Source organism: Neovison vison, chromosome 5 (assembly GCF_020171115.1).
Source record: "Neovison vison isolate M4711 chromosome 5, ASM_NN_V1, whole genome shotgun sequence".
In the NCBI taxonomy this organism is placed as follows: domain Eukaryota; kingdom Metazoa; phylum Chordata; class Mammalia; order Carnivora; family Mustelidae; genus Neogale; species Neogale vison.
This window is the reverse complement of record NC_058095.1, coordinates 96,727,003-96,753,931: the sequence shown is the minus strand read 5'-3', so window position 1 is coordinate 96,753,931 and position 26,929 is coordinate 96,727,003. Positions and strand designations below refer to the sequence as shown.

General features: G+C 33.1%; 1 protein-coding gene across 6 annotated transcripts in view; it reads right to left on the bottom strand.

Moving 5' to 3' along the window:
* PDS5B (PDS5 cohesin associated factor B) overlaps positions 1–26,929 on the bottom strand; it is a 196,793-nt gene that overhangs the window by 94,709 nt on the left and 75,155 nt on the right. For all 6 annotated transcript variants that reach the window (XM_044249567.1, XM_044249569.1, XM_044249572.1 and 3 more), the window contains exons 4-10: positions 24,317–24,403; positions 24,116–24,213; positions 23,360–23,486; positions 17,217–17,297; positions 12,897–13,037; positions 7,938–8,053; positions 4,977–5,071 (exon numbers count right to left, since the gene is read on the bottom strand). In XM_044249567.1, coding sequence (XP_044105502.1) covers positions 4,977–5,071; positions 7,938–8,053; positions 12,897–13,037; positions 17,217–17,297; positions 23,360–23,486; positions 24,116–24,213; positions 24,317–24,403 — 745 coding nt within the window. The remainder of the gene's footprint in view (positions 1–4,976; positions 5,072–7,937; positions 8,054–12,896; positions 13,038–17,216; positions 17,298–23,359; positions 23,487–24,115; positions 24,214–24,316; positions 24,404–26,929) is intronic.

Genomic DNA, 26,929 nt, shown 5'->3' with positions numbered 1-26,929 from the left:
ATCTCTCCAACAAGTGGAGTTGGGACAGCTACATTGCAAAAAAATGAAACTAGACCACCTTCTTTCACCAAACACAAAAATAAACTCAAAACGGATTAAAGACCTAAATGTGAGACCTTAAACTGTAAAAACCCTTGAAGAGAGTACAGGCAGTAATTTCTCAGACACTGGCTGTAACAACATTTTTATAGTGTCTCTCAAGGTAAGGGAAACAAAAGCAATAATGAACTATTGGGACTATTTCAAAATTAAGTTTCTGCACAGCAAAGAAAACAACCAGCAAAACTAAAAGACAACCTAGAGAAGGGAAGAAGACAGAAGATAGTGGCAAATAACATATCTGATAAAGGGCTAGTACCCAAAACATATAAAGAACTGATACAACTCAACATCAAAAACCCCAAATGATCCAATTAAGTAATAGACAAGATATGAACAGACATTTTTCCAAAGACAAACAGATGGCCAAAAGATACATGAAAAGATGCTCAAATCACTCATCATCAAGGAAATCCAAGTTAAAACTACAATGAGGTATCACCTCACACCTGTCAAAATGGCTAATATCAACAACCAAGAAATAAGAGGTCTTGGTGAGGATATAGAAAAAGGTAAACTCTCTTGCACTGTCAGTGGGAATGCAAACTGGCTCAGCCACTCTAGAAAACAGTATGGAATTTCCTCAAAAAGTTAAAAAATGGAACTACTCTCCAAGCCAGTAATTCCACTACTGGGTACTCACCCAAAGAATAAAAAAACACTAATTCAAAGGGATACATTCACCCCTATTTACTGCAACATTATTTACATACAATAGCCAAGCTAAGGTAAAAGCCCAAGTGTCTATCCATAGATGGATATGAAGAAGAGGTGGTATCTCATGAGAGATAATGACCTATAGAATTCTTTTTTTTGGTGGTGTCTTTATCTGGTTTTGGTATCAGGGTGATACTGGCCTCACGAAATGAATTTGGAAGTTTTCCTTCCTCTTCTATTTTTTTTTCCTCTTCTATTTTTTTTTTTTTTTTTTTGAGATAGTTTGAGAATAGGTATACACACACATACACACAGTGGAATATTATTCAGCTTTAAAAAGGAATGAAATCTTGCCATTTGCAAAACATGGATAAAGCTAGAGAACATAATGTTAAGCAAAATCAAAGAAAGACAAATACCATATGATCTCACTCACATGTGGAATTTAAGAAAACTGATGAGCAAAGGAAAAAAATAGAGAGCGAAAGACAAACCAACAGACTCAACTATAGAGAACAAACTGATGATTACCTGAGGAAGGTGGGTAGGGGGATAGGTGAAGTAAGTGATGGGAATTAAAGGAGAAAAAAAAAAAACTAAAATGTGCACAGAGGCTGAAAAACAGGAAATCATAACACAACATAAATGTTTCATAAAAAAAGGAAACTACACACTATCTTTTGGTAAACATTCAAACATTCCAAACAATGGAAGGACTTAAAAGGTTATCGGTGAAATTATTCACATTTAAAATATATTTTAGATAGCTACAAAAAATCAAAACATGGGGTGCCTGGGTGGCTCAGTGGGTTAAAGCCTCTGTCTTCGGCTCCAGTCATGATCCCAGGGTCCTGGGATAGAGCCCAGCATCCAGCTCTCTGCTCAGCGGGGAACCTGCTCTCTCTCTCTCTGCCTGCCTTTCTGCCTATTTGTGATCTCTGTCTGTCAAAAAAATAAAACCATTAAAAAAAAAATCAAAACATGTATTACTTAGGTAACAGCGAAGTTTGTATTAAAGTTCTATGGGAAAATTACTTAATTTTTTTATACTTTAAAGAGATCCAGAACATATACAGACCACTACAAATCAACAAGAAAAACAAGCCAATTTTAAAAAGATGGATTTAAAATTTAAAAACACACCTCACAAAAGAAAATTTCAATACACACATAAAAAGATACTCAATCTCATTAGTCATCAGGAGAATGCAAATTAAAACCACAATAAAACAGCAAGAACTATGAGAATGACTACAATCAAAAAGATTTATGATACAAAATGGTGACAAGAACACTGAAGAACTAGAAGTCTAAATCATTTCCAGTCCAAGTGGAAACAATATAGCTAATATGGAGAACTCGGTCATTTCTTATAAAATTAAACATGTATTTACCCCATAACCAGCAATTTCACTCTAAGTAATTACAGAGAGAAATAAAAGCATAAATCCATAGAAACACTTGTAATAATACTCAGAGTAATCATAATCTTAAAAGCTCAAAATCAAAAACAACCCAGAAACCCATCAAACAAAAAAGTGAATAAACAAATCACTGTGTATTTATACAATAGAATATTACTCAATAATAAAAAAAAGGAATGAAGTAATAATACAGTAGTCCCAAAGATACCAGCAACTATACTTTTAAACTCCTGATAGGATCCTCTTCAGTGAGGAATCTGACCAGTTAAAGACAAGTATTTAAACTAAAGGTTTTCCTAACAAAGAACCCACCCTGGTCACCCTATATCGAAGTTCAGAGTCAGCAATCCCATCTATACATTCAGGGCTTTCTAAACAGCTCTTTATTTAGTCCCCCACTCTTAATTATAGCAGAGAGCTACCGACTAACAAGCATTTGAGGAAAGCCTCTAACACAGAAAATACAGACAAAGCAGGTGGAAAAAATAAGTTGACTAAAAGAAACATTTTGTAGGAAAATAATTCTCCAAAACGCTATCATTAATTTTTTCAGAGAACAGTTCATCAATAACACAAGAATAGAATGTTACAGTAAAAGGAACATCCAGGGGAAAAGAGAAGGAGGAAGACAAAAGAGAAAAACACACACACACACACACACACACACACACACGCAGGAGAGACAGGAGAGAGAGAGAGAGAGAAAGAAAGGAAACAGAGGGAAGATGAAAGAGGGAGGAAGAACAGATCCTCTGAAGATCAATGCTATAAAGTAGAAGCTCAAAGAGCAAGCAGTCCAAATTCAGATGTGAGTAGGCAGGTGGAGGGTTTCAGACACGATATCACCCACAAAAAAAGGATGAAAGTGAGAAACACCTGCTGTTTAAACAGAATTGGTAGAAATTAACAAGACCTGAAAGTATTACTATGACAAACTATTGTTAAAAATATTAAAGAGGGGCATCTGGGTGGCTCAGTCAGTTAAGCGTCTGTCTTCAGCTGCAGTCATGATCTTGGGGTCCTGGGATTGAGCCCCACATTGGGCTCCCTGCTCAGCTGGAAGCCTGCTTCTCCCTCTCCCTCTGCCTCTGCCTGCCACTTCCCCTGCTTCTGCTCTCAAGTAAATAAATCAAAAATCTTAAAAAAAAAAATATGAAAGAATATATTTCATCATTTTATCAAAAGAAACTCAGAAGGAAGTAGTAAGATTTAAGAAGCAACCATAAGCAAGGGCCATAAAAAAAATTTTTAAATATACTACAAGTTGATAAAGTTTTAAAAAGAGTAAATAACTAATAACAAACAATAATGTAAACAATGGAAAGAGAACATGCAAAGTTAAAACTTTGAAGTTAAAACCTTGAAGTTCCTTGATTGCTCAAAAAGAAGCTAGAGAGTTCTGATTAACTTTAGACTTCATTGATCAATTATGCAGTAAAAGCACAAAAGTGAAAATGTTAACTTCCAAGCCCCAAGGGAAAAAAGGAAAAATGAAAACAAAGAAAAGTAAGCAATTAAGCAGAAAAGAGGAAAATAGGAGGGGGAAAAAAAGCAAGAAGCATGAAAATAAAATACATAAGACAGTAGGAGTAAGTTCAACTCCATCAAATTCAAATGATACCATTTCAATAAAATTTTTAAAAACACATAACAGAACCATATATCATTTATGGACAAATATACATGTGACAGATAGAAAAAGAAACAGGATGCAGACCAAATTTAGTGGAGTAGCTACCCTCTGTGGAAACAGGAATAATAGTTTATGAGTGGCATTTCAACTACAACTACAATTTCTTTTCTTTTTTTTAAAACTCTTAAGCAAATATAGCAAAATGCGGTAACATTTCTGAAGAAGACATAGCAGCTACTATAGTCATCTGTATTTTCCAAACAATGTCCTAATTTAAAAAAATTGAGGGTGCTTTAGTGACTCAGTCAGTTAAACCTCTGCCTGTAGCTCAGGTCCTGATCCTGGAGTTCAGGGATGGAGCCCCACCCATGGGGCTTCCTGCTCAATAGGGAGTCTGCTTCTCCCTCCCATTCTACCCAACCCCTGCTTGCGCTCTCACTTGCTTTCTTTCTCAAATTAATAAAATTTAATAAATAAATAAATAAATAAAATCTTTTGCTTAAGATATTATTTATTTGTCAGAGAGAGAGCGCAAGCATAAGCAGTGGTAGGCAGAGGGAGAACCAGGCTTCCTGCTGAACAAGGAGCCCAATATGGAGCTCCATTCCAGGACTCTGGGATCATGACCTGAGCCAAAGACAGACACTTAACTGAGCCATGCAGGCATCCCTAAATAAGTGAAATCTTAAAAAAGAAAAGAAAAATTAATAGACGAGCAATATTCAGATACATGATATCTTTATTAAGTATGAAAATGCAAAATTCTGAAATGCCTTGTAATTTATACAGATTTCAGCAAAGTGACCCCCATTAAACGCAGTTTACAAATTAATGACATTTACCAAAGTTCTCAAAACATTAAAGAAAAGTAAAGAACACCAAAGTGAAATTCAAATCCAAACACCTAAAATATCTTTAGAATTGTTCTGAAATGAAAAAACTCGTATTCTTTCTGGTAAACTGACTTTTTATAGGTGTTTCTAGACTAAAAGATATAATGAGTCAAAATTCTAGCTCCAGAGAGTAACTTCCATGATAATGAATTAAAAGATTACTTTACCCATCACAGTAATAAAAAAATGGGATTTTTCCCCATTTACATAAAAATGATTTTTTTCACCAAAGAACATCTAGGCATACTTGCTATTATGGGTATATAATACCTGTTAAGTCCTTTGCTAAATCAGGATGGTTCATGAGACAATGACTAGCAAACTTCACACATTCCAAGCGGATTGGTACATGGATGTCATTAAACCTGATAAAATATAAAGGCACAGAATGTTCTTTAAAATAGGAGGAACAATTATGTGTTTAAAATATACACAATTTATATTTACTTCTCTAATTAAAAGAAAAAACAAGTTACGTAAAATAATTCAAAGCAAAGCTAGACTATTTCAACAAAGTTTTGATAAGCTATATATTTATGAATGCTTCAGAATGTCTACATTAAACCAGGACAATCTCCTATGAGAACTATGTACTTTTAAGGAGCTTGTGAAAACAATATAAGTTTGGCTCAAGCACAAAAAATGAGAATGACAAGGTTTTTCCTATAAATATTATTCTTTTAAATATATATGTTTATATAAGCCTATTTGTGTGCACAGGTCATAGATACATTATATAAATCCCATTCTTTCTTAAGTGTAGGGCATTCACAAAATGTGGCAGATCTTGCACTAAACCCCGTATTATTTTACATGACTCTAAAACTGAGCCCAAATTAACTCCTATCCAGTTAAACATCATATTACATTTCCACTAATACCAAAAAGCCAATTTTAAATGAAGTAAATATCTTAGTATTTATCTCCAAAATATTAAAACTCTTTAAAGATATGCAATTTAGGTATCTTTTAACTTTGTATTTCTCTTCTATCGTTTTTTTCTTTGTAATTTATTTTGTGAAGAAATTGTTCTGTTTGTGTGTGTTGTGTTTTCCCATAGTTGAGATTTCACTAATCTGTATTATCCGGGTTTCAATTAATAGGCTCCCCTTCTATCCTAAATCTTACAAGTTGATAGTTAGATCTAGACACTTAATTATATCCAGATTCACTGTTTCAGCAAGACTATTTCATAGATGGAATCCTGTTCCTCCATCATAAAGCCCACGATGTCCAGCTGTCCTAAACCATTGATGTTGAAAGCCTGTATACACTAGTTCAGCCTGGACTACAAAAGAGGGATGTCTTTGAAAAATCTTGTTAAGTAACAACAAGAACATCAAAGTCAAGTGAGAATTTTCCATTCCATATTTTCATATATCTAATTCTGTAATATCAAAAGGTTTCCAAATCATCTATCACCCAATACCATAACAAATTCATAACATATCATAACAAATGTCATAACAAATATTATAAAGGAGAAAAAAAGAGATCTTCTAAACGAGCACCAAATTATTCATAAAAGCTTATTATAAGAGGAGCGCCTGGGTGGCTCAGTGGGTTAAAGCCTCTGCCTTCGGCTCAGGTCATGTTTCCAGGGTCCTGGGATCGAGCCCCACATCGGGCTCTCTGCTCAGCAGGGAGCCTGCTTCCTTCCTCCTCTCTCTCTCTCTCTCTCTCTCTGCCTGCCTCTCTGCCTATTTGTGATCTCTGTCTGTCAAATAAATAAATAAAATCTTTAAAAAAGAAAAGAAAAGCTTATTATAAGAAAAAAAATGCTCTATGAAGTACACTCAAAAAAAAGTTATAACACCTAGCCTATGGTATCATATAGTTTCCAGACGGTTTTGAATCCAAGTACTTCATCCCTATGTACTTTACCATTTCCAACTAAACATATACCATTTAACCATTATAAATAAATATTATAAGACCTCTTTAAAAAATACTCTAGCTTCTTAAAAGTGGTAATAATCTGTGAGTTTCAGTTTGAAGACCTGTAATTTTAAAAGTAAAGGAAAAATTACAATGTAATGGAAATGTGACAAATTTTAACCTCCCAAATCAAGTCTGGATAATCCAAGTCCTGATTTAAAGATACAGTAAATGTCTGTAAGTAAAACCTGTATTTTTGTTTTACCACATTAAGTGGACTCTAAATTAAAAGGTATAATTTAATTAAACATATAAGCTATTCTGCTCTACTGCCCAAGAACTTTCCACTGTATTTAAAGGAAAAGAGTTTCGAAAGCAAACTCAAAATGACAATAGACTAAAATTTATTCATTTAACGCACCCTGTCAAATACTATTGAGCTATATAGGCAATAAGAAATCAGATTAAGAATTTGGCACTTAGCAAACTTACAGTTCATTTAACAAATTAGAAAAATAAGGCCAAGAGAAATTAAATTTATTATAATCGTGACAGTTCTAATATTAAGATGGAAAGAAAAGTGGTCATAACATACAAATATTTCAATATAAAAAGAAACAGAGTATGAGTTTTTATTAGCACCACGCTCTAACCAACTGAGCTAACCGGCCGCCTTCAGAGTATGAGTTTTTAAATCCTATTTATTTGTGACTTAACTGCATTATTTGTTATGAAAAAAATTTAAGCAGAGGAAAAAAATTCTCCTTTATCTTCTGGGTCAAAGAAGGTTTCAGCTAGGGCCTTAAATGGTTTTAATATATTCAAGGTCAAGGATACCTTTAAAAATATAATTGAACCCTTCTCAAAGAAAAAAGAAACAAATACACTCAAAATTTTGCAAAAAATTTCATGATTGTGAACATTAAAAGCATATATATATCCCAGGCTATCACTTCCTTTAAAAGAGAAATGTACAAAGGAGGTTAGGAGGAAGACATACGTATCATTTATTTATTCATTCTGTGGATACCTGTGTATCTCACAATGATTTATTTTCAGCTGGAATGAATCACTGCAAATGTACTAACACATTTTAATTTCATGATTATAATACTTTCTGAAATAGCTTTTTAAGCGTATCATCTTTCAGAAATTATTAAGGGCAAAATAAGATGAAAACAGAAAGTGAAACTGTAAATATGGCTAATCAGTACTAACATTCAAAAATTTCAAAATATAAAACCTTCATTTTTATAATTTCAGGAAAATATTAAAATATGAATGACATTTTTAGATAATATAAATAGATTAAAAACATTTATTACTTTTAAACAGGACACCAAAATCATATACCTGCCCAAGTAACACTGCCAAAGTGGTTTGTTTTGAGAAGCCAATTCTGAATCCTTCGCACCAAACATTTTTGCCAATAGTTTAACAACTTGTAGGCGTTCTTCATTATCATTGCTCTAAAACAAAACACAAACAGCTTTAAAACCATCAGGTAGATATAGTCACAATAATTTTCCCCATCTCCAATTCCACAGAAAAACTTTCATGAGCTCCAGATGAAAAAGTATACATAAAAATGCTCAATATACTTTGCAAGAAATAAATAAACCCTTAAATGTTCTAATCAGCTTGTTAAAGTGTACTTCCTATATGAAAATACATCCCAAAGTTTGATTAAATGTTAGAGACCCCTCTTGAATTTGAGGCTTATTTCCATTCACATTCATATTCAAAAATTAACTACATCAAAGTTATGCAGGCCCTTCGAAAACTGTTTTTTAAAAATAGCCATGAAGAGGCCAGGCCTAAAGTAAACAGAAAATTCTGTATGATTGTACTGGTTAAGCTCTTTGTAGAAATAAATATGTGAAATCTCCCAAAAGAAGAATCAGTTCACCTACACATACCAGATCCATAATGAAGTTTACCAATATGCTGAAGTCTTGCATGTGCAAAAATGAATTTCTGCTTCATTTATTCTATTATGGGTAGGTAGCATGGAGACAGGAACTCAATTTTATTATTGATTTTGGTACCTCCAACAAATGACACAATGGTAAAATGACTGAACTAGCCACAATACTACAATTGAACATAAAATGTGACCATATCAAAAAACAATGATATTCAAAATGCTATGAAGACACTGTACACTGTTGGTTTGTTTTTTTTTTTTAAACCAATGCCTTAGCCTAGTATTAAGAGCTCCCATAATATGATCTAAGTCATCTCTGTTATTTCTCTCATTAGTCCTCTAAATAAGTATTTTTCAACCCCAAGGGCACATCAAAATGATTGCTAAATGTGGCTATGTGTGTGCACACACACAGGAATATTACTCAGCCCTCAAAAAGAATGAACCATTGCCATTTGCAACGACATGAATGGAGCTAGAATGTATTAGGCTAAGTGAAGTAAGTCAGTCAGAGAAAAACAGATACCATATGGTTTCACTCATATTTGGAAATTATGAAATAAAACAGATGAACATATGGGAAGGAGAAAGAAAAAGAGAAATGGAAGCAAACCATAAGAGACTCTTAATGACAGAGAACAAACTGAGGGTTAATGGAAGGAGGTGGGTGGGGGGTGGGCTATATGGGTGATGGGTCGTAAGGAGGGCACTTGTTACGATGAGCACTGAGTGTTCTATGTAAGTGATGAAACACTATATTCTACTCCTGAAACCAATAATACACTATGTTACCTGAAATTTAAATAAAAATCTGGGGGAAAAAAATTAAAATAATAGTAGAACACATTTGTTTCCTATGATTAAGAGTCTCTTGTAGTTTGTCTCCCTCTCTGGTTTCATCTGGTTTTATTTTTTCCTCTCTTCCTCCATGATCCTGCCTTATTTCTTAAATTCCTGAGATCATACGATACTTGTCTTTCTCTGACTTATTTCACTTACCATAATACCCTCTAGTTCCAACCACGTCATTGCAAATGTAAGATTTCATTTTGATGGCTGAAGAGTATTCCATTGTGTATATATACCATGTCATCTTTATCCATTTATCTTTTGATGGGCATCTGGGATTTTTCTCTAATTTAGCTATTGTGGGCATTGCTGCTATAAAAAACATTGGGGTGCAGGTGCCCCTTCGGATCACTACATCTGTATCTTTGGGGTAAATACCCAGTAGTGCAATTGCTGGGTTACAGGGTAGCTCTATTTTCAACTTTTTGAGGAACCTTCATACTGTTTTCCATAGATGTTGTACCAGCTTGCATTCCCGCCAACAGTCTAGGAGGGTTCCCCTTTCTCCACATCCTTGCCAACATCTTGTTCCCTAACTTGTTAATTTTAGCTATTTTGACTGGTGTGAGGTTATATCTCATTGTGGTTTTGATTTGTTATTTCCCTGATGTCAAGTGATGTTGAGCATTTTTTCATGTGTCTGTTGGCCATCTGGATGTGTTCTTTGGAGAAATGTCTGTTCACATCTTCTGCCCATTTCTTGATTAGATTATTTGTTCTTTGGGTATTGAGTTTGGTAAGTTCTTTTACAGAGTTTGGATACTAGCCCTTTATCTGATATGTCATTTGTAAATATCTTCTCCCAAAAGAAGAAAAAATAAAACAAGATGAAACCAGAAAGGGAGACAAACCATAAGAGACTTTTAATCTTAGGGAACAAACTGAGGGTTGCTAGAGGGGAGGGAGGTGGAAGGATGGGATAAGTGGGTGATGGACATTAAGGAGAGCATGTGATGTAATGAGCACTGGATATTATGTAAGACTGATGAATCAATGACCTCTACCTCTGAAACTGATAATACATTATATGTTAATTAAATTTAAATTTTAAAAAATATGTCCATGACTGTTCATACTAGCACTATTCATAATACATAGCACCATTATTTATAATAGCAAAGGGTGGAAACAACATAAATGTCCATCAACTGATAAAATATTGTATTACCCATACAATGAAATATGATTTAGCAACTAAAAAAGGAAGATGTGGTCCATATACACTATGGAGTATTATGCCTCCATCAGAAAGGATGAATACCCAACTTTTGTATCAACATGGATGGGACTGGAAGAGATTATGCTCAGTGAAATAAGTCAAGCACAGAAAGTCAATTATCATATGCTTTTGCTTATTTGTGGAGCATAAGAAATAACACGGAGGACATGGGGAGATGGAGAAGAGAAGGGAGTTGGGGGAAATTGGAGGGGAAGATGAACCATGAGACTGTGGACCCTGAAAAACAATCTGAGGGTTCTGGAGGGGCAGGAGGTAGGAGATTGGGTGAGCCTGGTGGTGGGTATTATGGAGAGCATGTATTGCATGGAGCAGTGGGTGTGGTGCATAAACGATGAATTCTGCAAGACTGAAAGAAATTTTAAAAATAATAAATAAATGACGTCCTGGCACAAACTACACCATGGAAGAACCTTGAAAACTTTATGCTAGGTTAAAGATTCCAGTCACAAAAGATTATATATGCTATAGTCCCATTTATAAAAATGTCTAGAATAGTCAATCTATAGGGACAGAAAGTAAATTAGTGATTGTCTTGAGCTGGGTTCCTGGAGGAATGGAAGGTCACCACTAAAGGGTATAAGATTTCTTTCAGTGGGTGATAAAAATGTTCTAAAAATAATTGTCATGACAGTTGCATGACTGTGAATATGTCAAAAAATACTGAATTGTACACTTTAAATGGGTGATTTTTATGGTATTTGAATTATATTTGAATAAAGCTATTACAAAAAGAAAAAAATAATAAAACAATCTAAAAAAATGACCTCTAAAGCTCTAAAAAAATAAAAATTAAAAAAATAAAAATAAAAAAAACTGAATGCCTGTACTCTACTGCCAAGAATTCTGATCAAAACAACTTATCTGGTTTAATGCCCGGACATCTGTTTGCTTACTAACGCTCCACAGGTGAAGATTCTAATGTGCAGTCAGGGATAATTTAAGCTTACTTAAATTAAAAAGCTTACTTACTTAACTGTAACTCTTTGTGTTCCACAAATTCACCCAGCGTCTTCCTACCTCTATATGCTTCTATATCTGTTTCCTTTGTTTCAATGTATGCTGTTTATCTTTTAGCACACATAGGATATCTGGCTAATTAAATCTGAATTTTTCTCCTCTTCTACACTAGCTGTTAGACTTGCTGAAAACAAGGATGATAATTCCTTACTTTTTATATTTCTTACAGTATTCAGTTTTTTTTAAAGAAAATTAGACCAGGGGCACCTGGATGTTTCGGTCAGTTAAGCGTCTGCCTTCGGCTCAGGCCATGATCTCAGGGTCCTGGGATAGAGCCCTGCATCAGGCTCCTCGCTCAGCAGGGAGCTGCTTCTCCTTGTTCCTCTGACTGCTGCTCTGCCTACCTGTGCTATCTCTCTGCCAAATAAATAAATAAAATCTTAAAAAAAAAAAAAATCAGACCAAGAAAAAAGTTAGAAGTATGACTGCCTTCTGCCTCATCAAAATTGCTAACTACATGGGAAAATATGGTGCAGTTGGGACAGTGAATCAAGTGGGTCACTTGAAAAATACACCAAAAATACACCCCGGAATAAAATGAGAATAATCACTTGCTAGTTTTGTGTGTTATTCACACTACAAATAAGGATTGTTTATTTTCTTGTTTTAAAAGAGATAAATCAAAATTTTTACAAACAAGAAATATAACATGGAAATCATTTAAGAATTTCTCTGGATGGTACATCAGATTTCACCAAAGATGATAAATTATAACCAACTTTTTAAAATCTTCCTGTATAATTTGAAAGAGGAAAATCTATTCCCCAAATCTACAAATGAAACTCAATTTTATGGCATAATTTAATGTCAAGGCAACAGCAACATGCCACCAAAAAATTCAAGAGAACTATGTGAAAAGTAATGGAGTTTCAACATAGGCATAAGATAATATCCACATGGGGAAACTATTTAACAATATGTGGACAACAGACCCTAAACTATTTTTATGGTGTAATCAGGGGGTCTTGGGAACCACTATAAACTGTGCCTTGAAAAGAAGCTTGATGTATATAGCTAGGCCTCAAAAATTGGTCACAATCTAGAATTTATCTGGAAATTATCTGAAGTAAAATACCATCATTAATTAAGTGGCTACTATCTGCTAGGCACCATGCCAGGCATAGCAGATAAGCAAAGAAGTAAGGTACAAACATGTAAATAAATAACAGTAATACACATCTGCAGCATTCAGGTAAAAGTACCATAAGAATTAAAAAGCCACAAATAATGCTTTTTGCTAATCTGGTTGACAGAACGTTAACGTTTTTTAAATAGTTACCTTTAGTTTAAATTCAAGTTGGGGTAAAACAGAGAGCAGCAAATGACTATCAATATTATAGAGCTCCAAAATTAAGTCAAAGACATGCTCTGACAAATCGCTGATAGATGTTTTTCCAAGCATCAGAACCTGATTAAAAAACTTTTAAGAAAGAAATTTATCATTAATAGCAATGCCATAGATAAAATGAATTTTCTAAAATCTTAATTATCATTCAATTAAATTCATTATTATTCTATACAAAGTCAAACAAGGGTTAGCAAAACATTTTCTAATAGTAAGTGGAAAACAACTACAGGCCAGTGCACCTTGCACATGAAACTCACCTCATATACAATAAAAGGTAATTTGTACCAATTTATCAATTAGCTTATCAATCAAGACTCTACCTATCAAAACCTCATATACAATAAAAGGTAATTTGTACTAATTTATCAATTAGCTTATCAAACAACACTCTACCTATCAAATGCACTTTTTCCCCCATTATGGTACTTACTGTATTTTATCCTGTAATATGGTTCTATTTGTGTACATGTCTTAATTTCCCTATTAGATAAATTTCTTAAAGTCAAGGGTCACACCTTGTTCACCTTAGCATGTATGGGAGACAAAAGCATTAAAGACAAAACTTTGCACCTTTCATAGAAGGGGCCAATTCCATTTTTAAAATAATTTTATAAAGCAAAACAACCTTTTTCTAATCCTCTGTCTTCTTTTAAATTCTGATAAATAGTATTTTTTTTACAAAGTTTACAGCACTAAAATCCAATTAAAAGCACACACACACAGAAAATCCAAATTTGAACAATTTTGTTTCCATTAGAAACTAGTTTCCACATTCAGATCATTTATCATATTACTACTAAAACTGATAAAGATACATGGCATAATAATCCAGTTCCTATTTAAAGTCTTCAAATTCATAAAAAAAATTAACCCAGAGATATACAACATATTCTCAACAGTATCTTCTGTCTCTTCAAAGAAGTAGTTTAAGGATTTTTTACACCACATAAGCCCTGAGCGCTACTCTCAGTATCAGTTAATACAACCTGACTTAATATGGAAAGTACAAAGTCAAATATTTCACATTTCTATGTCTTTTCTGCTTGCTTTAACTCTTAGGCTATTCTTACATGAAGTTTATGTCTATGAACCTATACAGACTACCCAGCTATGAAGGGGAGAAAAGAACAAATTCCATGTTACTATTCTTTTTTTTTTTTTTTTAACCAGTTTTAAAAGTAATTTGTTGTCCTTGTTTATCAACATTGTAGGGAAAGAATTTCATGACATCAAAGGTTAAATTCTCATTTAGGCTGAAAATCAAATGACTTTGTTTCCACTCACAAAATTTCTCCTGCTTAAAAATAGTAAATCTAACCTTTCCTTAACAAGACCAAATAATCCTTTCCAATCTGGCCACCTTGTCACATGATGTAATTGTCCTCTTTATCAGTCTGGGAAAACCAAATTTGAAAATTAAAAAAAAAAAATGCTGTAGTCTATTAAGTATGCCAAAGCATTATGTCTTTAAAAGAAAAAAAAAGCCATATATATACAGTGATTAAAAAATACTTTATTGCTGGGACACCTACATGGTTCAGTCGGTTCAGTGTCTGACTCCTGATTTTGGCTCAGGTCATGATCTGAGGGTCGTGACATTGAGTCCCACGCTTGAAGCCTACTTACGATTCTCTCCCTGCCCCTCCCCACCTGCTCGCTCACTCACTCTCTCAAAATAGAAAGAAAGAAAAAAAAGTTCTGATGAAAAATAAAATTGCCAAGAAGTGATCCAGGCAGAAAATTTTTGACATGTCCCCATGCACTTTTTCTGTCTGATAGTTTGACCTTTTCAAAAAATACATACTTTTGGGGCACCTGGGTGGCTCAGTGGGTTAAAGCCTCTGCCTTCGGCTCAGGTCATGATCTCAGGGTCCTGGGATCAAGCCCCGCATCAGGCTCTCTGCTCAGCAGGGAGCCTGCTTCCTCCTCTCTCTCTGCCTGCATCTCTGCCTACTTGTGATTTCCATAAAATTAAATAAATAAAATCTTTTTAGTTTCTTAAGTTGTCAAATAATGACAAATTTTATTTTTAAAAAATAATCTATAATAACAACATAAAATAACAATCTAAAGTAATATCCACAGTGATTTAAGTCCTAAATATGTAAGAATCACTATAAAGAACTTGAATGTGTCTCTATCATATCCCTAATAGTGGGAAAAAAAAAAAGTAAGTAAAAAAGAGACAAAAATGTGGTTATTATTTGCTTGCTAATTCTCTACTACAAAGATAAATGAATAATGGCTACTACATGTACAGGTTCAAAAAGCCTGAGAATTATTTTAATACTGTAATCCATTTCATCTTACAAGACAAGTTCACTAGGTCAAAGTTTGAGGTAGAAAAAAAGATGTGTAAGGGAACGAGAGGGTGAAAGAAAGCAATTCTTAATGATGTCTTAGCTAACCGTCCAATAAAGCAAGGAACAAGAAGAGATTAAACAATGGACAAAGTATGGGTAATAAAATACAGCTGGAAGTGTGCTTGGACCTTCTGATACTGTGCCTCTCCCCCCTCGGCTTCTGATAAAGATACCACAAGAAATATGGAGAGGGCAGTTCTACCTCTTCAGGCAAGAACTAAGAACAAGCAATTAACATAAGATATTAGTGACAGGGAACTGTAAACACTTGAGATTCCTAATCTCAGGTGTTTTTTCTTTTAGCTGTAATAATAAGTATTTTCAAACATAAACATATGCAGAGAGAATAGTATAATGAACCTAATCACCTAGCTCCAACAAATACCATCATTCCATCATGGACCTTGTTTTTTTTTATTACCAATAAAATATTTATTTCCCCAATTCTAGAAAAGATATTAACATGGTATAGTGTTATTTGTTTTTGTTCCGTTTTGTTTTACCAGAAAAAAGTAAAAAAAAATTTAATTGTTCCCCTAAAAAAACATCTGGCTTGGCAATACCAATTTAAATAAGTGACCACCAGGAGGAGCTCACCTAGTGTATCTAAAAGGCCATGGAGATATCATTCAGATGCTCTTGAAGCAAATGAAAGGGGAAGGCTAATTAATCACACACAAAATGCTTAAGTCTGGGTCTACACAATTCAAAAGCCATCAAGTCAATAATGAAAAAAACTCAACCCACTCAGTCCAACCAATTTATTCTGGCTGATACCCAAGATTCACAAAACTAGCAGAAATCATTATTTAGAATTCCCTGCCAATTTGGAGTATTAAGATAGATTACACAATTTGTCCAGGTTCTCAAAGTTCACCCTCCAAAACAATTTTCTTACAAATCAAATACATTTTACCAAATCATCATGTGTTTTTGAATTATTTAAGGCCATAAGCCAGAAACAAAAACTAAGATTAACCAAGATGCTGTTCTATAAAGTTTGTTACTTTTCCAAAGCACATCTTTTCATGATGTATTTTATATACGGATTTTATTTTTTATATACTAGAGGAAATATGATCCTTCAATAAACTTCAGGCAAATATGTAAGTGATTATAAATTACTTTGTTTCTCACTTTTTTCCAAGAGACAGATTTACATCCTTTACATATCTGAAGGTGGGTGAAAGTGGAAAGTAGAGAGAAGTGTCACATAAGGCGCCATTCATGTGAATACTTTCCATATGAATGGTGCCCTCTAGAGTTGTGCAACTCAGCAGAACTATGGAGAGAAAATAAAACTTAAGCTTTTATCACTGAACCTATCAACTAAAATATATTTCTTCCAAAAATAGCTAAAAGATAGTCAATTGTAAATAAGCAGATTTGGGATGATATTGGAAGAGCTCATTTCATCTCAGTTCCTTCCCTTTTTCAGAGAAGGTTGATGTACATGATAGCAAGACAGACAACTGTCACCAAATTGCTGCCATTCATACTTGCCTTCAACTTTAAAGCCTTGATATTAGTTCATATCTATTTCTTGTATAAACCAATTTAATCTCCAAAAAGCTGTAACTTCCCTGAATAATGAGAAGCTCTATTTGGAACATTAGAAACAAGCAGTATATCTTGCTTATCAAAATAAAAGTTATTTTAATTCTTAGGCAATTTCAAAGAAGCAAATGAATGAACAAACAAGATGCTAGGTAACCTTCCATATAATAATAAACAAGAATAATTTTAAATAAGGAGAAAGAAAATATATCATTTAATGATTAAAACAACACAAAATTTCAAAGTATGTACTACCTGCCAAAATTTTGCTTCTAGCTATCTTTAAAATGTTGGTTAATCCTTCTGACAATCAACTACAAGAAAGACTTACATTGGTAATATATGGTTCAATAGCTTGAGCTGTCCTCTTCAGTAAAGCCTTTGCCAAATCATATGCTTGCTTGTTTAAATTCTGAAAAACATAAACAATACCTATTAGACATCTCTAACCATGAAAAACAAAATATTACCTGTATTCCAAAAGGTACTCCTGAATAAATGAATGGGAAAACTAAAACTCAGAATAAAAGAGAAAGGAAAGCCACTTTTCTTCTTTTAAGACTGTGAAGTGTGTTAGCCTGATGATTCACAGACCTGCACCCCTGGGGCAAATAATACATTATATGTTAATAAAAATAATTAATTAAAAAAAAGACTAACTGGTCTACCTAGATGATAAGATCGCTTCCAAGAAAGGATAATCACATTATCTTCCTATGTCATTCACAACATAAGGTAAACCACACAGAAAAGACCAATAAATGTTTGTTAGATAGAAGAGGAGACAGTGATTCTAAACCTAGTCCCGAAGTCAAATCAGTTCAGCTGAATACAAATACAGGTTGTTTTACCCAGGACCAGAAGAACCAAAATATCCTAAGAGAATGAACTGGATTCTAATGTGAACAAGAATCGGGGGCTGACAGGTGGGGAAAGACAAGAGTCTGGGGCAACTATGGGACAGGAGATTTACTCAAGCACATCTCAGAGCATAGATAAGGTCAACGATACAACAAAAAACACAAGAAACAGTAAAATATGAAAAGAAAAAAGGTACAAGAAAAAAATATCTTAAGAAAAAATGTTTCTAAGAGATTCTAGTAAGTAAGTAAGTAAAATGACAAAAACAATCAAGACCAAAGATCTAAAGGAGAATTGCCATTACGATTTAAGAACATTATAGAAAACAGGTGCACTGTAAATATCCTGAAACTCATTTAGCATATTTTTAGGTTTACCTGCATTGATGCTTCCATTGAATTATTTCATTTCTAATTGCTGTTCAGTATTTTATAATATACTATAGCTTATTTACTCATTCTCCTGTTCATAGACATTGAATCATATGTCTTATACATGTTCCCTTGTGCATATAAGAAATAATTTTCTGTAAATTCCACCTCTGCCATTTTTCACATGGGCTTTTTTGTTCCTATTTGTAGAGTTTCTCTGTAAGTTCTACACACTAAACCTTTGTCAATTTTGTGTAAAACATATCTTAGTCTACATTTTTTTTTCCACATTGTTTATGGTATCTTAGAGACAGAAATTTCTTGACTTAATGTCACCGAATATTTCAGTATTTTCCTGTTTGGCTTGTGCTCGCTGTATCTTTAAGAAATTCTCCACAATGAAATTTAGATGTTGCTTTATATTTTCAAATACAAATTTAAAGATTTGTTTTTCAGATTTAGATCTTTATTCTCCCTATAATTTATTTTTATGTGTGGTATAAAATATTTTCCATATAGTTATTTGTCCTAAAACCAGTAATTAAATAGTCCATTATTCCCTCCAGTGACCTATAATAACCACACTCTCAAGTTTCTATATAACTATGGAGCCACTTATAAATTCTCCATTACTTCCATTATGTCCCTTTGTCTATTACTGCCGATTATAGTCAAAGGGATATATGGATACAGTGTCTTAATACCAGGAGGTAGATTAAGTCTCCACTTTCTATTCCTCTTCAAGAATGGTTAGCTATTATTGGCCATTTGCTCTTCAATGTGAATTTAAAATCAGTTTGTCAAATCACCCACACACTTTCAAACTTTCTCTTTGATTGGATTATCTATTCCTATGCAGAAATCTGGCATCATTATGATACTGAGCTTCCTATCCCATATATATAACAAATCATGGAGCTAAGTTACGTCCTTATACTTTTTAGTCAACTATAATGATTTAACATAAAGTTGCACATTTTTGTGAAATTTCTAAGCAGCTCAAGTCTTTGTTAAAGCTACAAATTTATTAAATTATACCAATGGCTTTTCATATACATTGAACTTATATCTAGCAACCTTGTAGAATTTTCTTTGTTCTAGATACTTATCTGTATATGGTTTTGTGTTTTCTACATATTATCAGCAAATAATTTCAGTTTATTTCTTCTGATCCTTTTATCCTATTTATCTCATTTTATTTCACTAACTTAAGACGTTAATTAATGCTGATTAGAAATGGCAGTGTTGCCTTTTTCCTGAGACGTGTTACTAAACGTCTCAAAAAAATATGCTTCAGCATTTCACCATTAAGTACAGTATCATACATGTCCTTATCACTCTATGGAAGTGTCTTTCTATTTCAAATCTGCCAAGAGGTTTTATCATAATTCATACTGAATTTTATCACATGCCCTTCTTCTACATCTATTGATAATTTTTTCTTTGATCCATTAATTTACACAAATATCTTAGTCTATTGGTTTTTTTGTTTGTTTGTTTTTTATCTTAGTCTATTGTTAACATTTTCTAATGTTAATCTATCATATATTCCTAAAATAAAACTAATTTGCTCATTAGCAATACTTGTTTATGCCATTCCAAATGCTACTATTTTATGTTGAATTTATGTGACTGTTACTTTAAATTAAATTAGCCTATGATTCTTTTTTTTTTAACTTTTTTATTGATTTATTTGACAAAGAGGGATCACAAGCAGGCAGAGAGGCAGGCAGAGAGAGAGAGGAGGAAGCAGGCTCCCCGCTGAGCAGAGAGCCCGATGCGGGACTCGACCCCAGGATCCTGGGATCATGACCCGAGCCGAAGGCAGCAGCCCAACCCACTGAGCCACCCAGGCGCCCAGCCTATGATTCTTCTTACTTGCTTGGTTTTGTCTAGTTTCCCTCATTCTACTCATAAGGCGAATTGTGGAACATTTCTTCCTTTTCTATAATTTGGAAAAGTTTGCTTGATATTAAGATTGTAATGCTACTCAAATGATTAGAAGGTATATCCTGACTCAGTTTAAGTTCTTCTGTGTAAGTTTGTATTCTGCTGCTGTTGCTTTCATTATGGTTGCTACTGTTGTTTAGGAGGAAGGGATTTTGTTCATTTTATGGATACAGTATTTAAAACCAATTAGATTTCTTTTGCTGGTTAAAGGTTATTCAAGATCTTCTCTTAAGACAAGTTTGGCAGGTTATAGTTTCTAGGAATTTCTTTTACCTAATTCCAAGTATGTTACCATAAGATACTCTTCATGGAATTATCTTTTTATTTTTTTAACGTCTGCTGTTCCCATTTCATTCTAAAACTGTATATAGATCCCATCTCCTTTTTTCTGATTCAACTTGCCAAGGATTTGCTTAATAGATTTTTCAAATTGCCAGCTTTGAGATTTTGTGAAATGTCACTGTATTTTTTTTCTTTTAAAAATTTTATTTATTTGAGAGAGTGTGAGAGAGAGAGACAGAGAAAGAGAGCATGAACCAGGAGAGGGGCCAAGAAGAAGACTCCCTGCTGAGCAGCCCCCACCCCCACCCCCGCCAATGTGGGACTCAATCCCAGTACTTCAGGATCAAGACCTGAGGCAAAGGTCTATTTCACTGACTTCTGTATTTCATTCTTTTCTTCCTTACATACTCTGTATATTCTGATATTTTTATAACTTCTTGAATTGGACACTTAGCTAATAAAATTAGACTTAAAAAACATTTTAAGTTGTATCCCAGAAGTTTTAATATGTTATCGTTTTAATTATCATTTCTAAATATTTTAAATGATATTTTATATCATTTCTAAAATAAAATAAATATTTTATTTTAATTATCATTTCTAAAATCCCACTATGATTCTTTTGATAAATTATGGTTGCTATAAATTTGTTTTTGCTTCAAATCCTCAATATTCTTATAATCTACTGATCTACTTAATTTATAATCACTGAGAAAAGTGTTAAAATGGCCCAGCAAACAGTGAGTTTGTTTCTTTCTCCTTATAACTCTTTCAATTTATGCTTTATCTATTTTCAGCCTATGTACGTACAAGTTTTAAAACCTTCTTGAGAACTAAACCTTTGTTAGTTTTCTTTCAGTTAATACATTCCTGCCAAGTCTTTTTTCCATCCTTTTATTTTATTTTTTTTAAGATTTTACTTGTTCATTTGAGACTGAAAGATACAGAGGGAGAGCATGAGCAGGGGAAGAGGCAGAGGCAGGGGGAGAAGCAGGCTCCCTGCTCAGCAGGGAGCCCACACAGGTTTGAGTCCCAGGACCCAGAGATCAGGACCCAAGCCCAAAGCAGACGTTTAGCCATCTGAGCCACCCAGGCACCCCTTTCAATCCTTTTAAAAGCTCTCAACCTTTTTGTGACTGTATTTTGTTCTTATTTCTTATTGAACAGCTGGATTATTTTCAAAAAATCTGACAATCTGTTTTAAATTGTAAATTTAGACCATTTACATTTATTGTAATTCTTCCTTTTACTGTAATCCTGAACATTTTAATACGAATACTTCAAGTTAGAAGTTAATCAATAGCTCTATACTCCTGATCACCACGCAAATTAAATCACTCATTAACTCCATTAAGCCACTCAATCGTCTATGTTCTTTGTATCCAGTAGGTCTGCGTCATTTTGTTAATCTCTTTAATTAATCATTATAATTATTGCTACTATTTTTTATAGGTAAGTTCTTATTTAAAGCATTTCTTCGTTCACCATTATTTCTTCCTTCTTGCTTCTATTAATTCAATTTCCATCATTCTACAGTACTCACATACTACTAGTTCTTTCAGGAAGAATCTTGACAAGTGAATATTTAATGTCTTTATTTCACTCAAATTGGATATACAACTGCACACACATATACACACAAATGCACAATTATTTTTTCTTAGCACTTTGGAGGTAGTTCCATTATCTTCTGGCATATCTATCCTTGCTACTGAAAAGAGAGCAATCAGTTTAATAATTAATCCTTCATGACAGCTATGCCTTTTTAATGTGCTTCACAGATTATCTCTGGTTTGGCATTCTATGATTTCTCCAGGATGTTCCTGGACTGGAATTTTTTTAATTTATTCCTCTCATGACACTTTTTCTACTTAACCCATAAAATCATGCCATTTCAACAGTTCTGGAACATATTAAGCAAATTCCTATTTAAACATTTCTTCTCCACTTTCTACTTTGTGTTCTGCAATCACTACTAAATATATTGGTCCTTCTCATTCTATTTTTCATGTCTCAATATCTTTTATGTTTCCTTTATCTTATTTTATCTATGCAATTTCCTCTGATCTATCTCCCAGTTCTCTAAGTCTTTTATAATCCTATAGAGATCTTAACTTCAATGACCATTTCTCATTTCTACCTTTTTCCTAAACTTCTCCTTTCAAAAATCTAGCTATCGTGTTTTTAATTTATTTATGTCTTTGATCCCTTTAAGCATTTGTTATCTTAAATCCTTTTAAGGGTATTCATTATCTTTATCTATATAGTATCTGAATTTTTAAGTCTATTTGTAATGTCTGATTTTCAGCATTGATGGACTATTTTCTTTAAGAATTTGGAAATGTAAATTATGAGGTCATTTGCATTGAAGCACTATTTGTATGAATGTCATATATCTAAAAAATTTAGATTATACTTTGCCAAAAAGGTCTTCAGTTTGCAGATCTTTATACTGGTGACTATTTATTCCCTCTCTTTAACCTCTCTCTTTTCTCTATTTCACAGAATCATTATTTCCAGCTGTATACTGAAGAATTAATCATGTTCAAAGAACATGACACACAAACATACATTTTGATTAACATCACCCAGGGAAGAAACACTGTCATCAACATATTCTTTCTAAAAATTAGTAAAGACTTCCCTTTTAACTTCACCCCTCTTCTCCATCTATACTACTGTTGTCTTTCACTTAAGGCTCTAACTGGTTTCAGCGCCTCCTGACATACAAAGTTACGTGATAGCATCTAAGTAACTATCACTCCTGAAACATTTCCTATGCAAAACTGAGTTATTACAGATATTTTATCACATAAACTATATTTAATTTCATTAGTAACTGTAAGTGTACCATGTTTTATTAAACATGACTAATCTTAATATTCATCAATTAAAATAGAGTCTCCAAAACTAAGGCTAAAGCAGGAAAAATTACATTTAGGACATAAGCACAAGGTCTTGACCTTAAATTAATGGGCTTTAGACATATTTCAGTATATACTCTACTTACCTTATGGGCAGGTACCAGATTTACCAAAACTGTATCCAAAAGCTCCTGAGATACTGTATCACCTTCACAAATAATAGAACTCATGAGGTCTACCATGTGCATATGAACTTTCTGATTGTGACCATTGCTGAAATTCAAAATAGATTATTTTATTTAAAAGGTATAGGATTTACTCATAACATGGTGTTGACAAATACTACACTTTATAAAACATGATATTAAAATATTAATTAAATCAAATTCCATATATTCATTTAAAGTTTCCCTCTCTCCCATATCTTACAGTGGTATCAAAAATATATTTTTAAACTACATTTCCTGGATTACTTTTCCCTAATTTTAACCAGTCTCACAATCAAAAATAATTGAATCAAATGCTATCTTTAGTTTTACCTTAAATTCAGAGACTCAAACTGCTCTGAAATTAATTCCAATAGATAATATTAAAGAATACACAAAAACTCAAGTTTATATGAATCAGGATCAGTAATATTTAATTAAAAGATAAAAATATAATCCAAAAAATATTTATATTGGCTATAGATTGCCTTATGCCACTCTTGTATATACCCTACAATACAAAATTGATTAGTTCTATCTATTTTTAAAACATCTATAAAAATGTTAGAGTTCCTAAGTTACAACTCTCAGCCTGCCAAATATTCATCATAACACACAGTTGATGCATATTCACCTGTAAGTTCTAAATGCTTTATACTTTAAAAAAAAGTTACATGCCTAGTAAAATAAACTTACTTTATAACTGAAAATAATGTTCTGTATAACTGGGTAAAAATTTCATTGCTATCTTCCAACTCAAAGCATATGTTATATGACTTGACCCAAGCAATGTTCTAAAAATAAGAAGCAAAAAAAAAAAAGGTAAACACTTCAATTAGTAAAAATACACAAGCACAAAAACCAATTTAAAATGTAATCTCAAGAAATACTGCTTACCTCAAGTAAGTAAAAATACCTATTGAACTGTGGGCTCTTTGTATCTTCCAGCCCCTTTAACTGCCTTGTTATAAACATAAATATATCCTTCAAAAAAAGAGAGACAAAGTATTATTTAGATTATGGATCCTAAATGAAAATATCCACTAACTCCTAAAGCTAATTCAGCACTCACATGTATCTACCAAGATAAATTGTAAAGAACCGAAGAGGGCTGGGGAGACAGGACTATATATGGCTGGAACTTTTTAAAAGAACCTTATCATATGAAAACACTAAATATCTTATTAACCTTCACAGGAAAATAGTAAATAATTTACCACCATCTTAGAGAATGAAAAACTTCATCTTAAAGCAAGTTAAAAAAAACTAGACCCGAAAACTAGTAAACCAAAATTTATCCTATTATCAGTATAACGAAGGTTATATTTTATATTGTTATTAGTATTAGTATTACATACTGATAACAAAGATAATACTAATAATGTGACAGACAGCTAATGAGGTTTGCTAGAACAGCACTATATAGGTAATTATACAGCAAAAACACAGTTTAAGAACTTAAAATTCCAAAATAAATCACCAAATGAAAAAATAGATTACAGAAACAGAAATTTTAAAAAGACCCATAGAACTTAACTTTCAAGCTTCCTACCTAATCATTATAATTACTTGCTTTTTCCCACCATTTCTCAATCTATCTCCATCTGTCGGCTTTTGATTTTTTTTTTTTTACTACATCCTCCTTTGTACCTGGATAGAGATAGGTTCAATGTCCCTTTAAGGCAAGTTTTATGGAGAGGATGTTCTTAAAATTTTGGAAAAGGGTAAAATTATAAAAGCTGATTCTGCAAAGCAATCATGCTAATCAATAAATATAAATAATATTAAATAAATAAAAAGAGAAAAATGTTTCCCTTGTAAGCAAAATGATAAAGAATATTTTTTAAAAGGAAAAAATACGCAGTTAATGACTAGCTTTTCAAAAAAAAATTATGAAAAGTACATCCTTCAAAAATAGTAGTACTGTACAAAATACATCTTTTGTGAATAAATCCTCCTACTGTGACTAAAAGAAAACCAAGTGCCACAACGTCTACCTGGAGATAGAAAGACAACACTCACCCATTTATAACCTCTCTTCAACAATCACTGACCTACACATGAAGCCAGGTGTATAAAAAGGGTTTTCTGATAACAATACTTACAGTGGAAATATAAGCATCAAAGAGTCACAATTTTCTATTATTGCTACTGCAGACAAAGAAAAATAAAAACTTTATGCTTATCAATAGTGAAAAAGAAAAGAGGCATTTAAAGAAGACCAAAAAATCGGACCAGAGAAAGGAAGATACTGTAAATTTTTCAGCTTTGGAATAATTCCAAAGACTCTAATTTACTTGCAGCTACTCAATATTCTTCTTATAAACTGTCCTGTTATAAATAGAACAGATGTGTAGGCATTCTTTTGGGGGGACTTTTTATTACCCCAAGGCCCTGAGATAGGTCACTGATTATGCAAACTGAGAAATACACAAGGGGTAAAAGAAACCTGTAGCAGCACTCTTAAATTAGACCTTCCTCTTCCTAAGAATGCCGACAAGACACTAGTAAGGAAGACCACAGGCCATCTCCAAATTAGAGATTTATAATTAGAAAGGAAAATACATGCCTGGGTATACAACTTGACAGACCAGCTCATGTTATCTACTTAAACGTCTGACCATTCTCAAATTTTACATTTCGACTCTACCTTCAAGTGACAAATACTGTCACTGTCCTGAGATATTTACCAATTAAAATATTAAACAACCATGCCCAAACCAGTTTGGAAATTCCACACTGGAATTCTGTTAGACTTGATCAAATGAGCACGCTCCTCACTCCCAATTATCAGGAATCATATCAGGACTCTTTTTCACCACTATAAACCCAGTTCCTAACACATAATTAACAACAATACTTGTTAAAATAAAATAAACCTAAATTGCCGTCATTTTCTCCACAATGGCAGTAATAATCTTCCTATACACTCATTCCCTAACCCACAATTTCCACAATTATTTTTTTTCTTTTTAAAGATTTTATTTATTTATTTATTTGAGCAAGAGAGAGAAAAAGGGAGAGAGAGCACAAGCTAGGGGGAGGGGCAAAGGAGGGAGAGAGAGAAGCTGGACTCTGGTCTTGATCCAAGGACCCAGGGATCAAGAACTGAGCTAAAGGCAGCCACTTAACCAACTGAGCCACCCAGGCACCCCCACGATTATCTTTTATTACTACTGGTTTTTCTAGTTTTCTCACCTATTTTATTCAGTATCTTTTTGCACAGCTCTAGTTATTTCACACTTTCTAACAGCTGGATTAATCATGCCATTCCCCTTTTTTCATCTTTTAAAGATTTTCCAATCATATGGCTTTACTTACAACTACTTTAACCAAGTACTAGGTGTCTTTTCTACCTTTTCATTAAATTTTGTTCACTGTATTTTCTTCCAAACAATTCACATCACACACACACACATTAGGATTCATAGTATAAATTCAGTTTTATACTACATACTATGTTTTAAATAATGAATATAGGCTTCAGCATAGATGTTCAAAAAGGAAAAG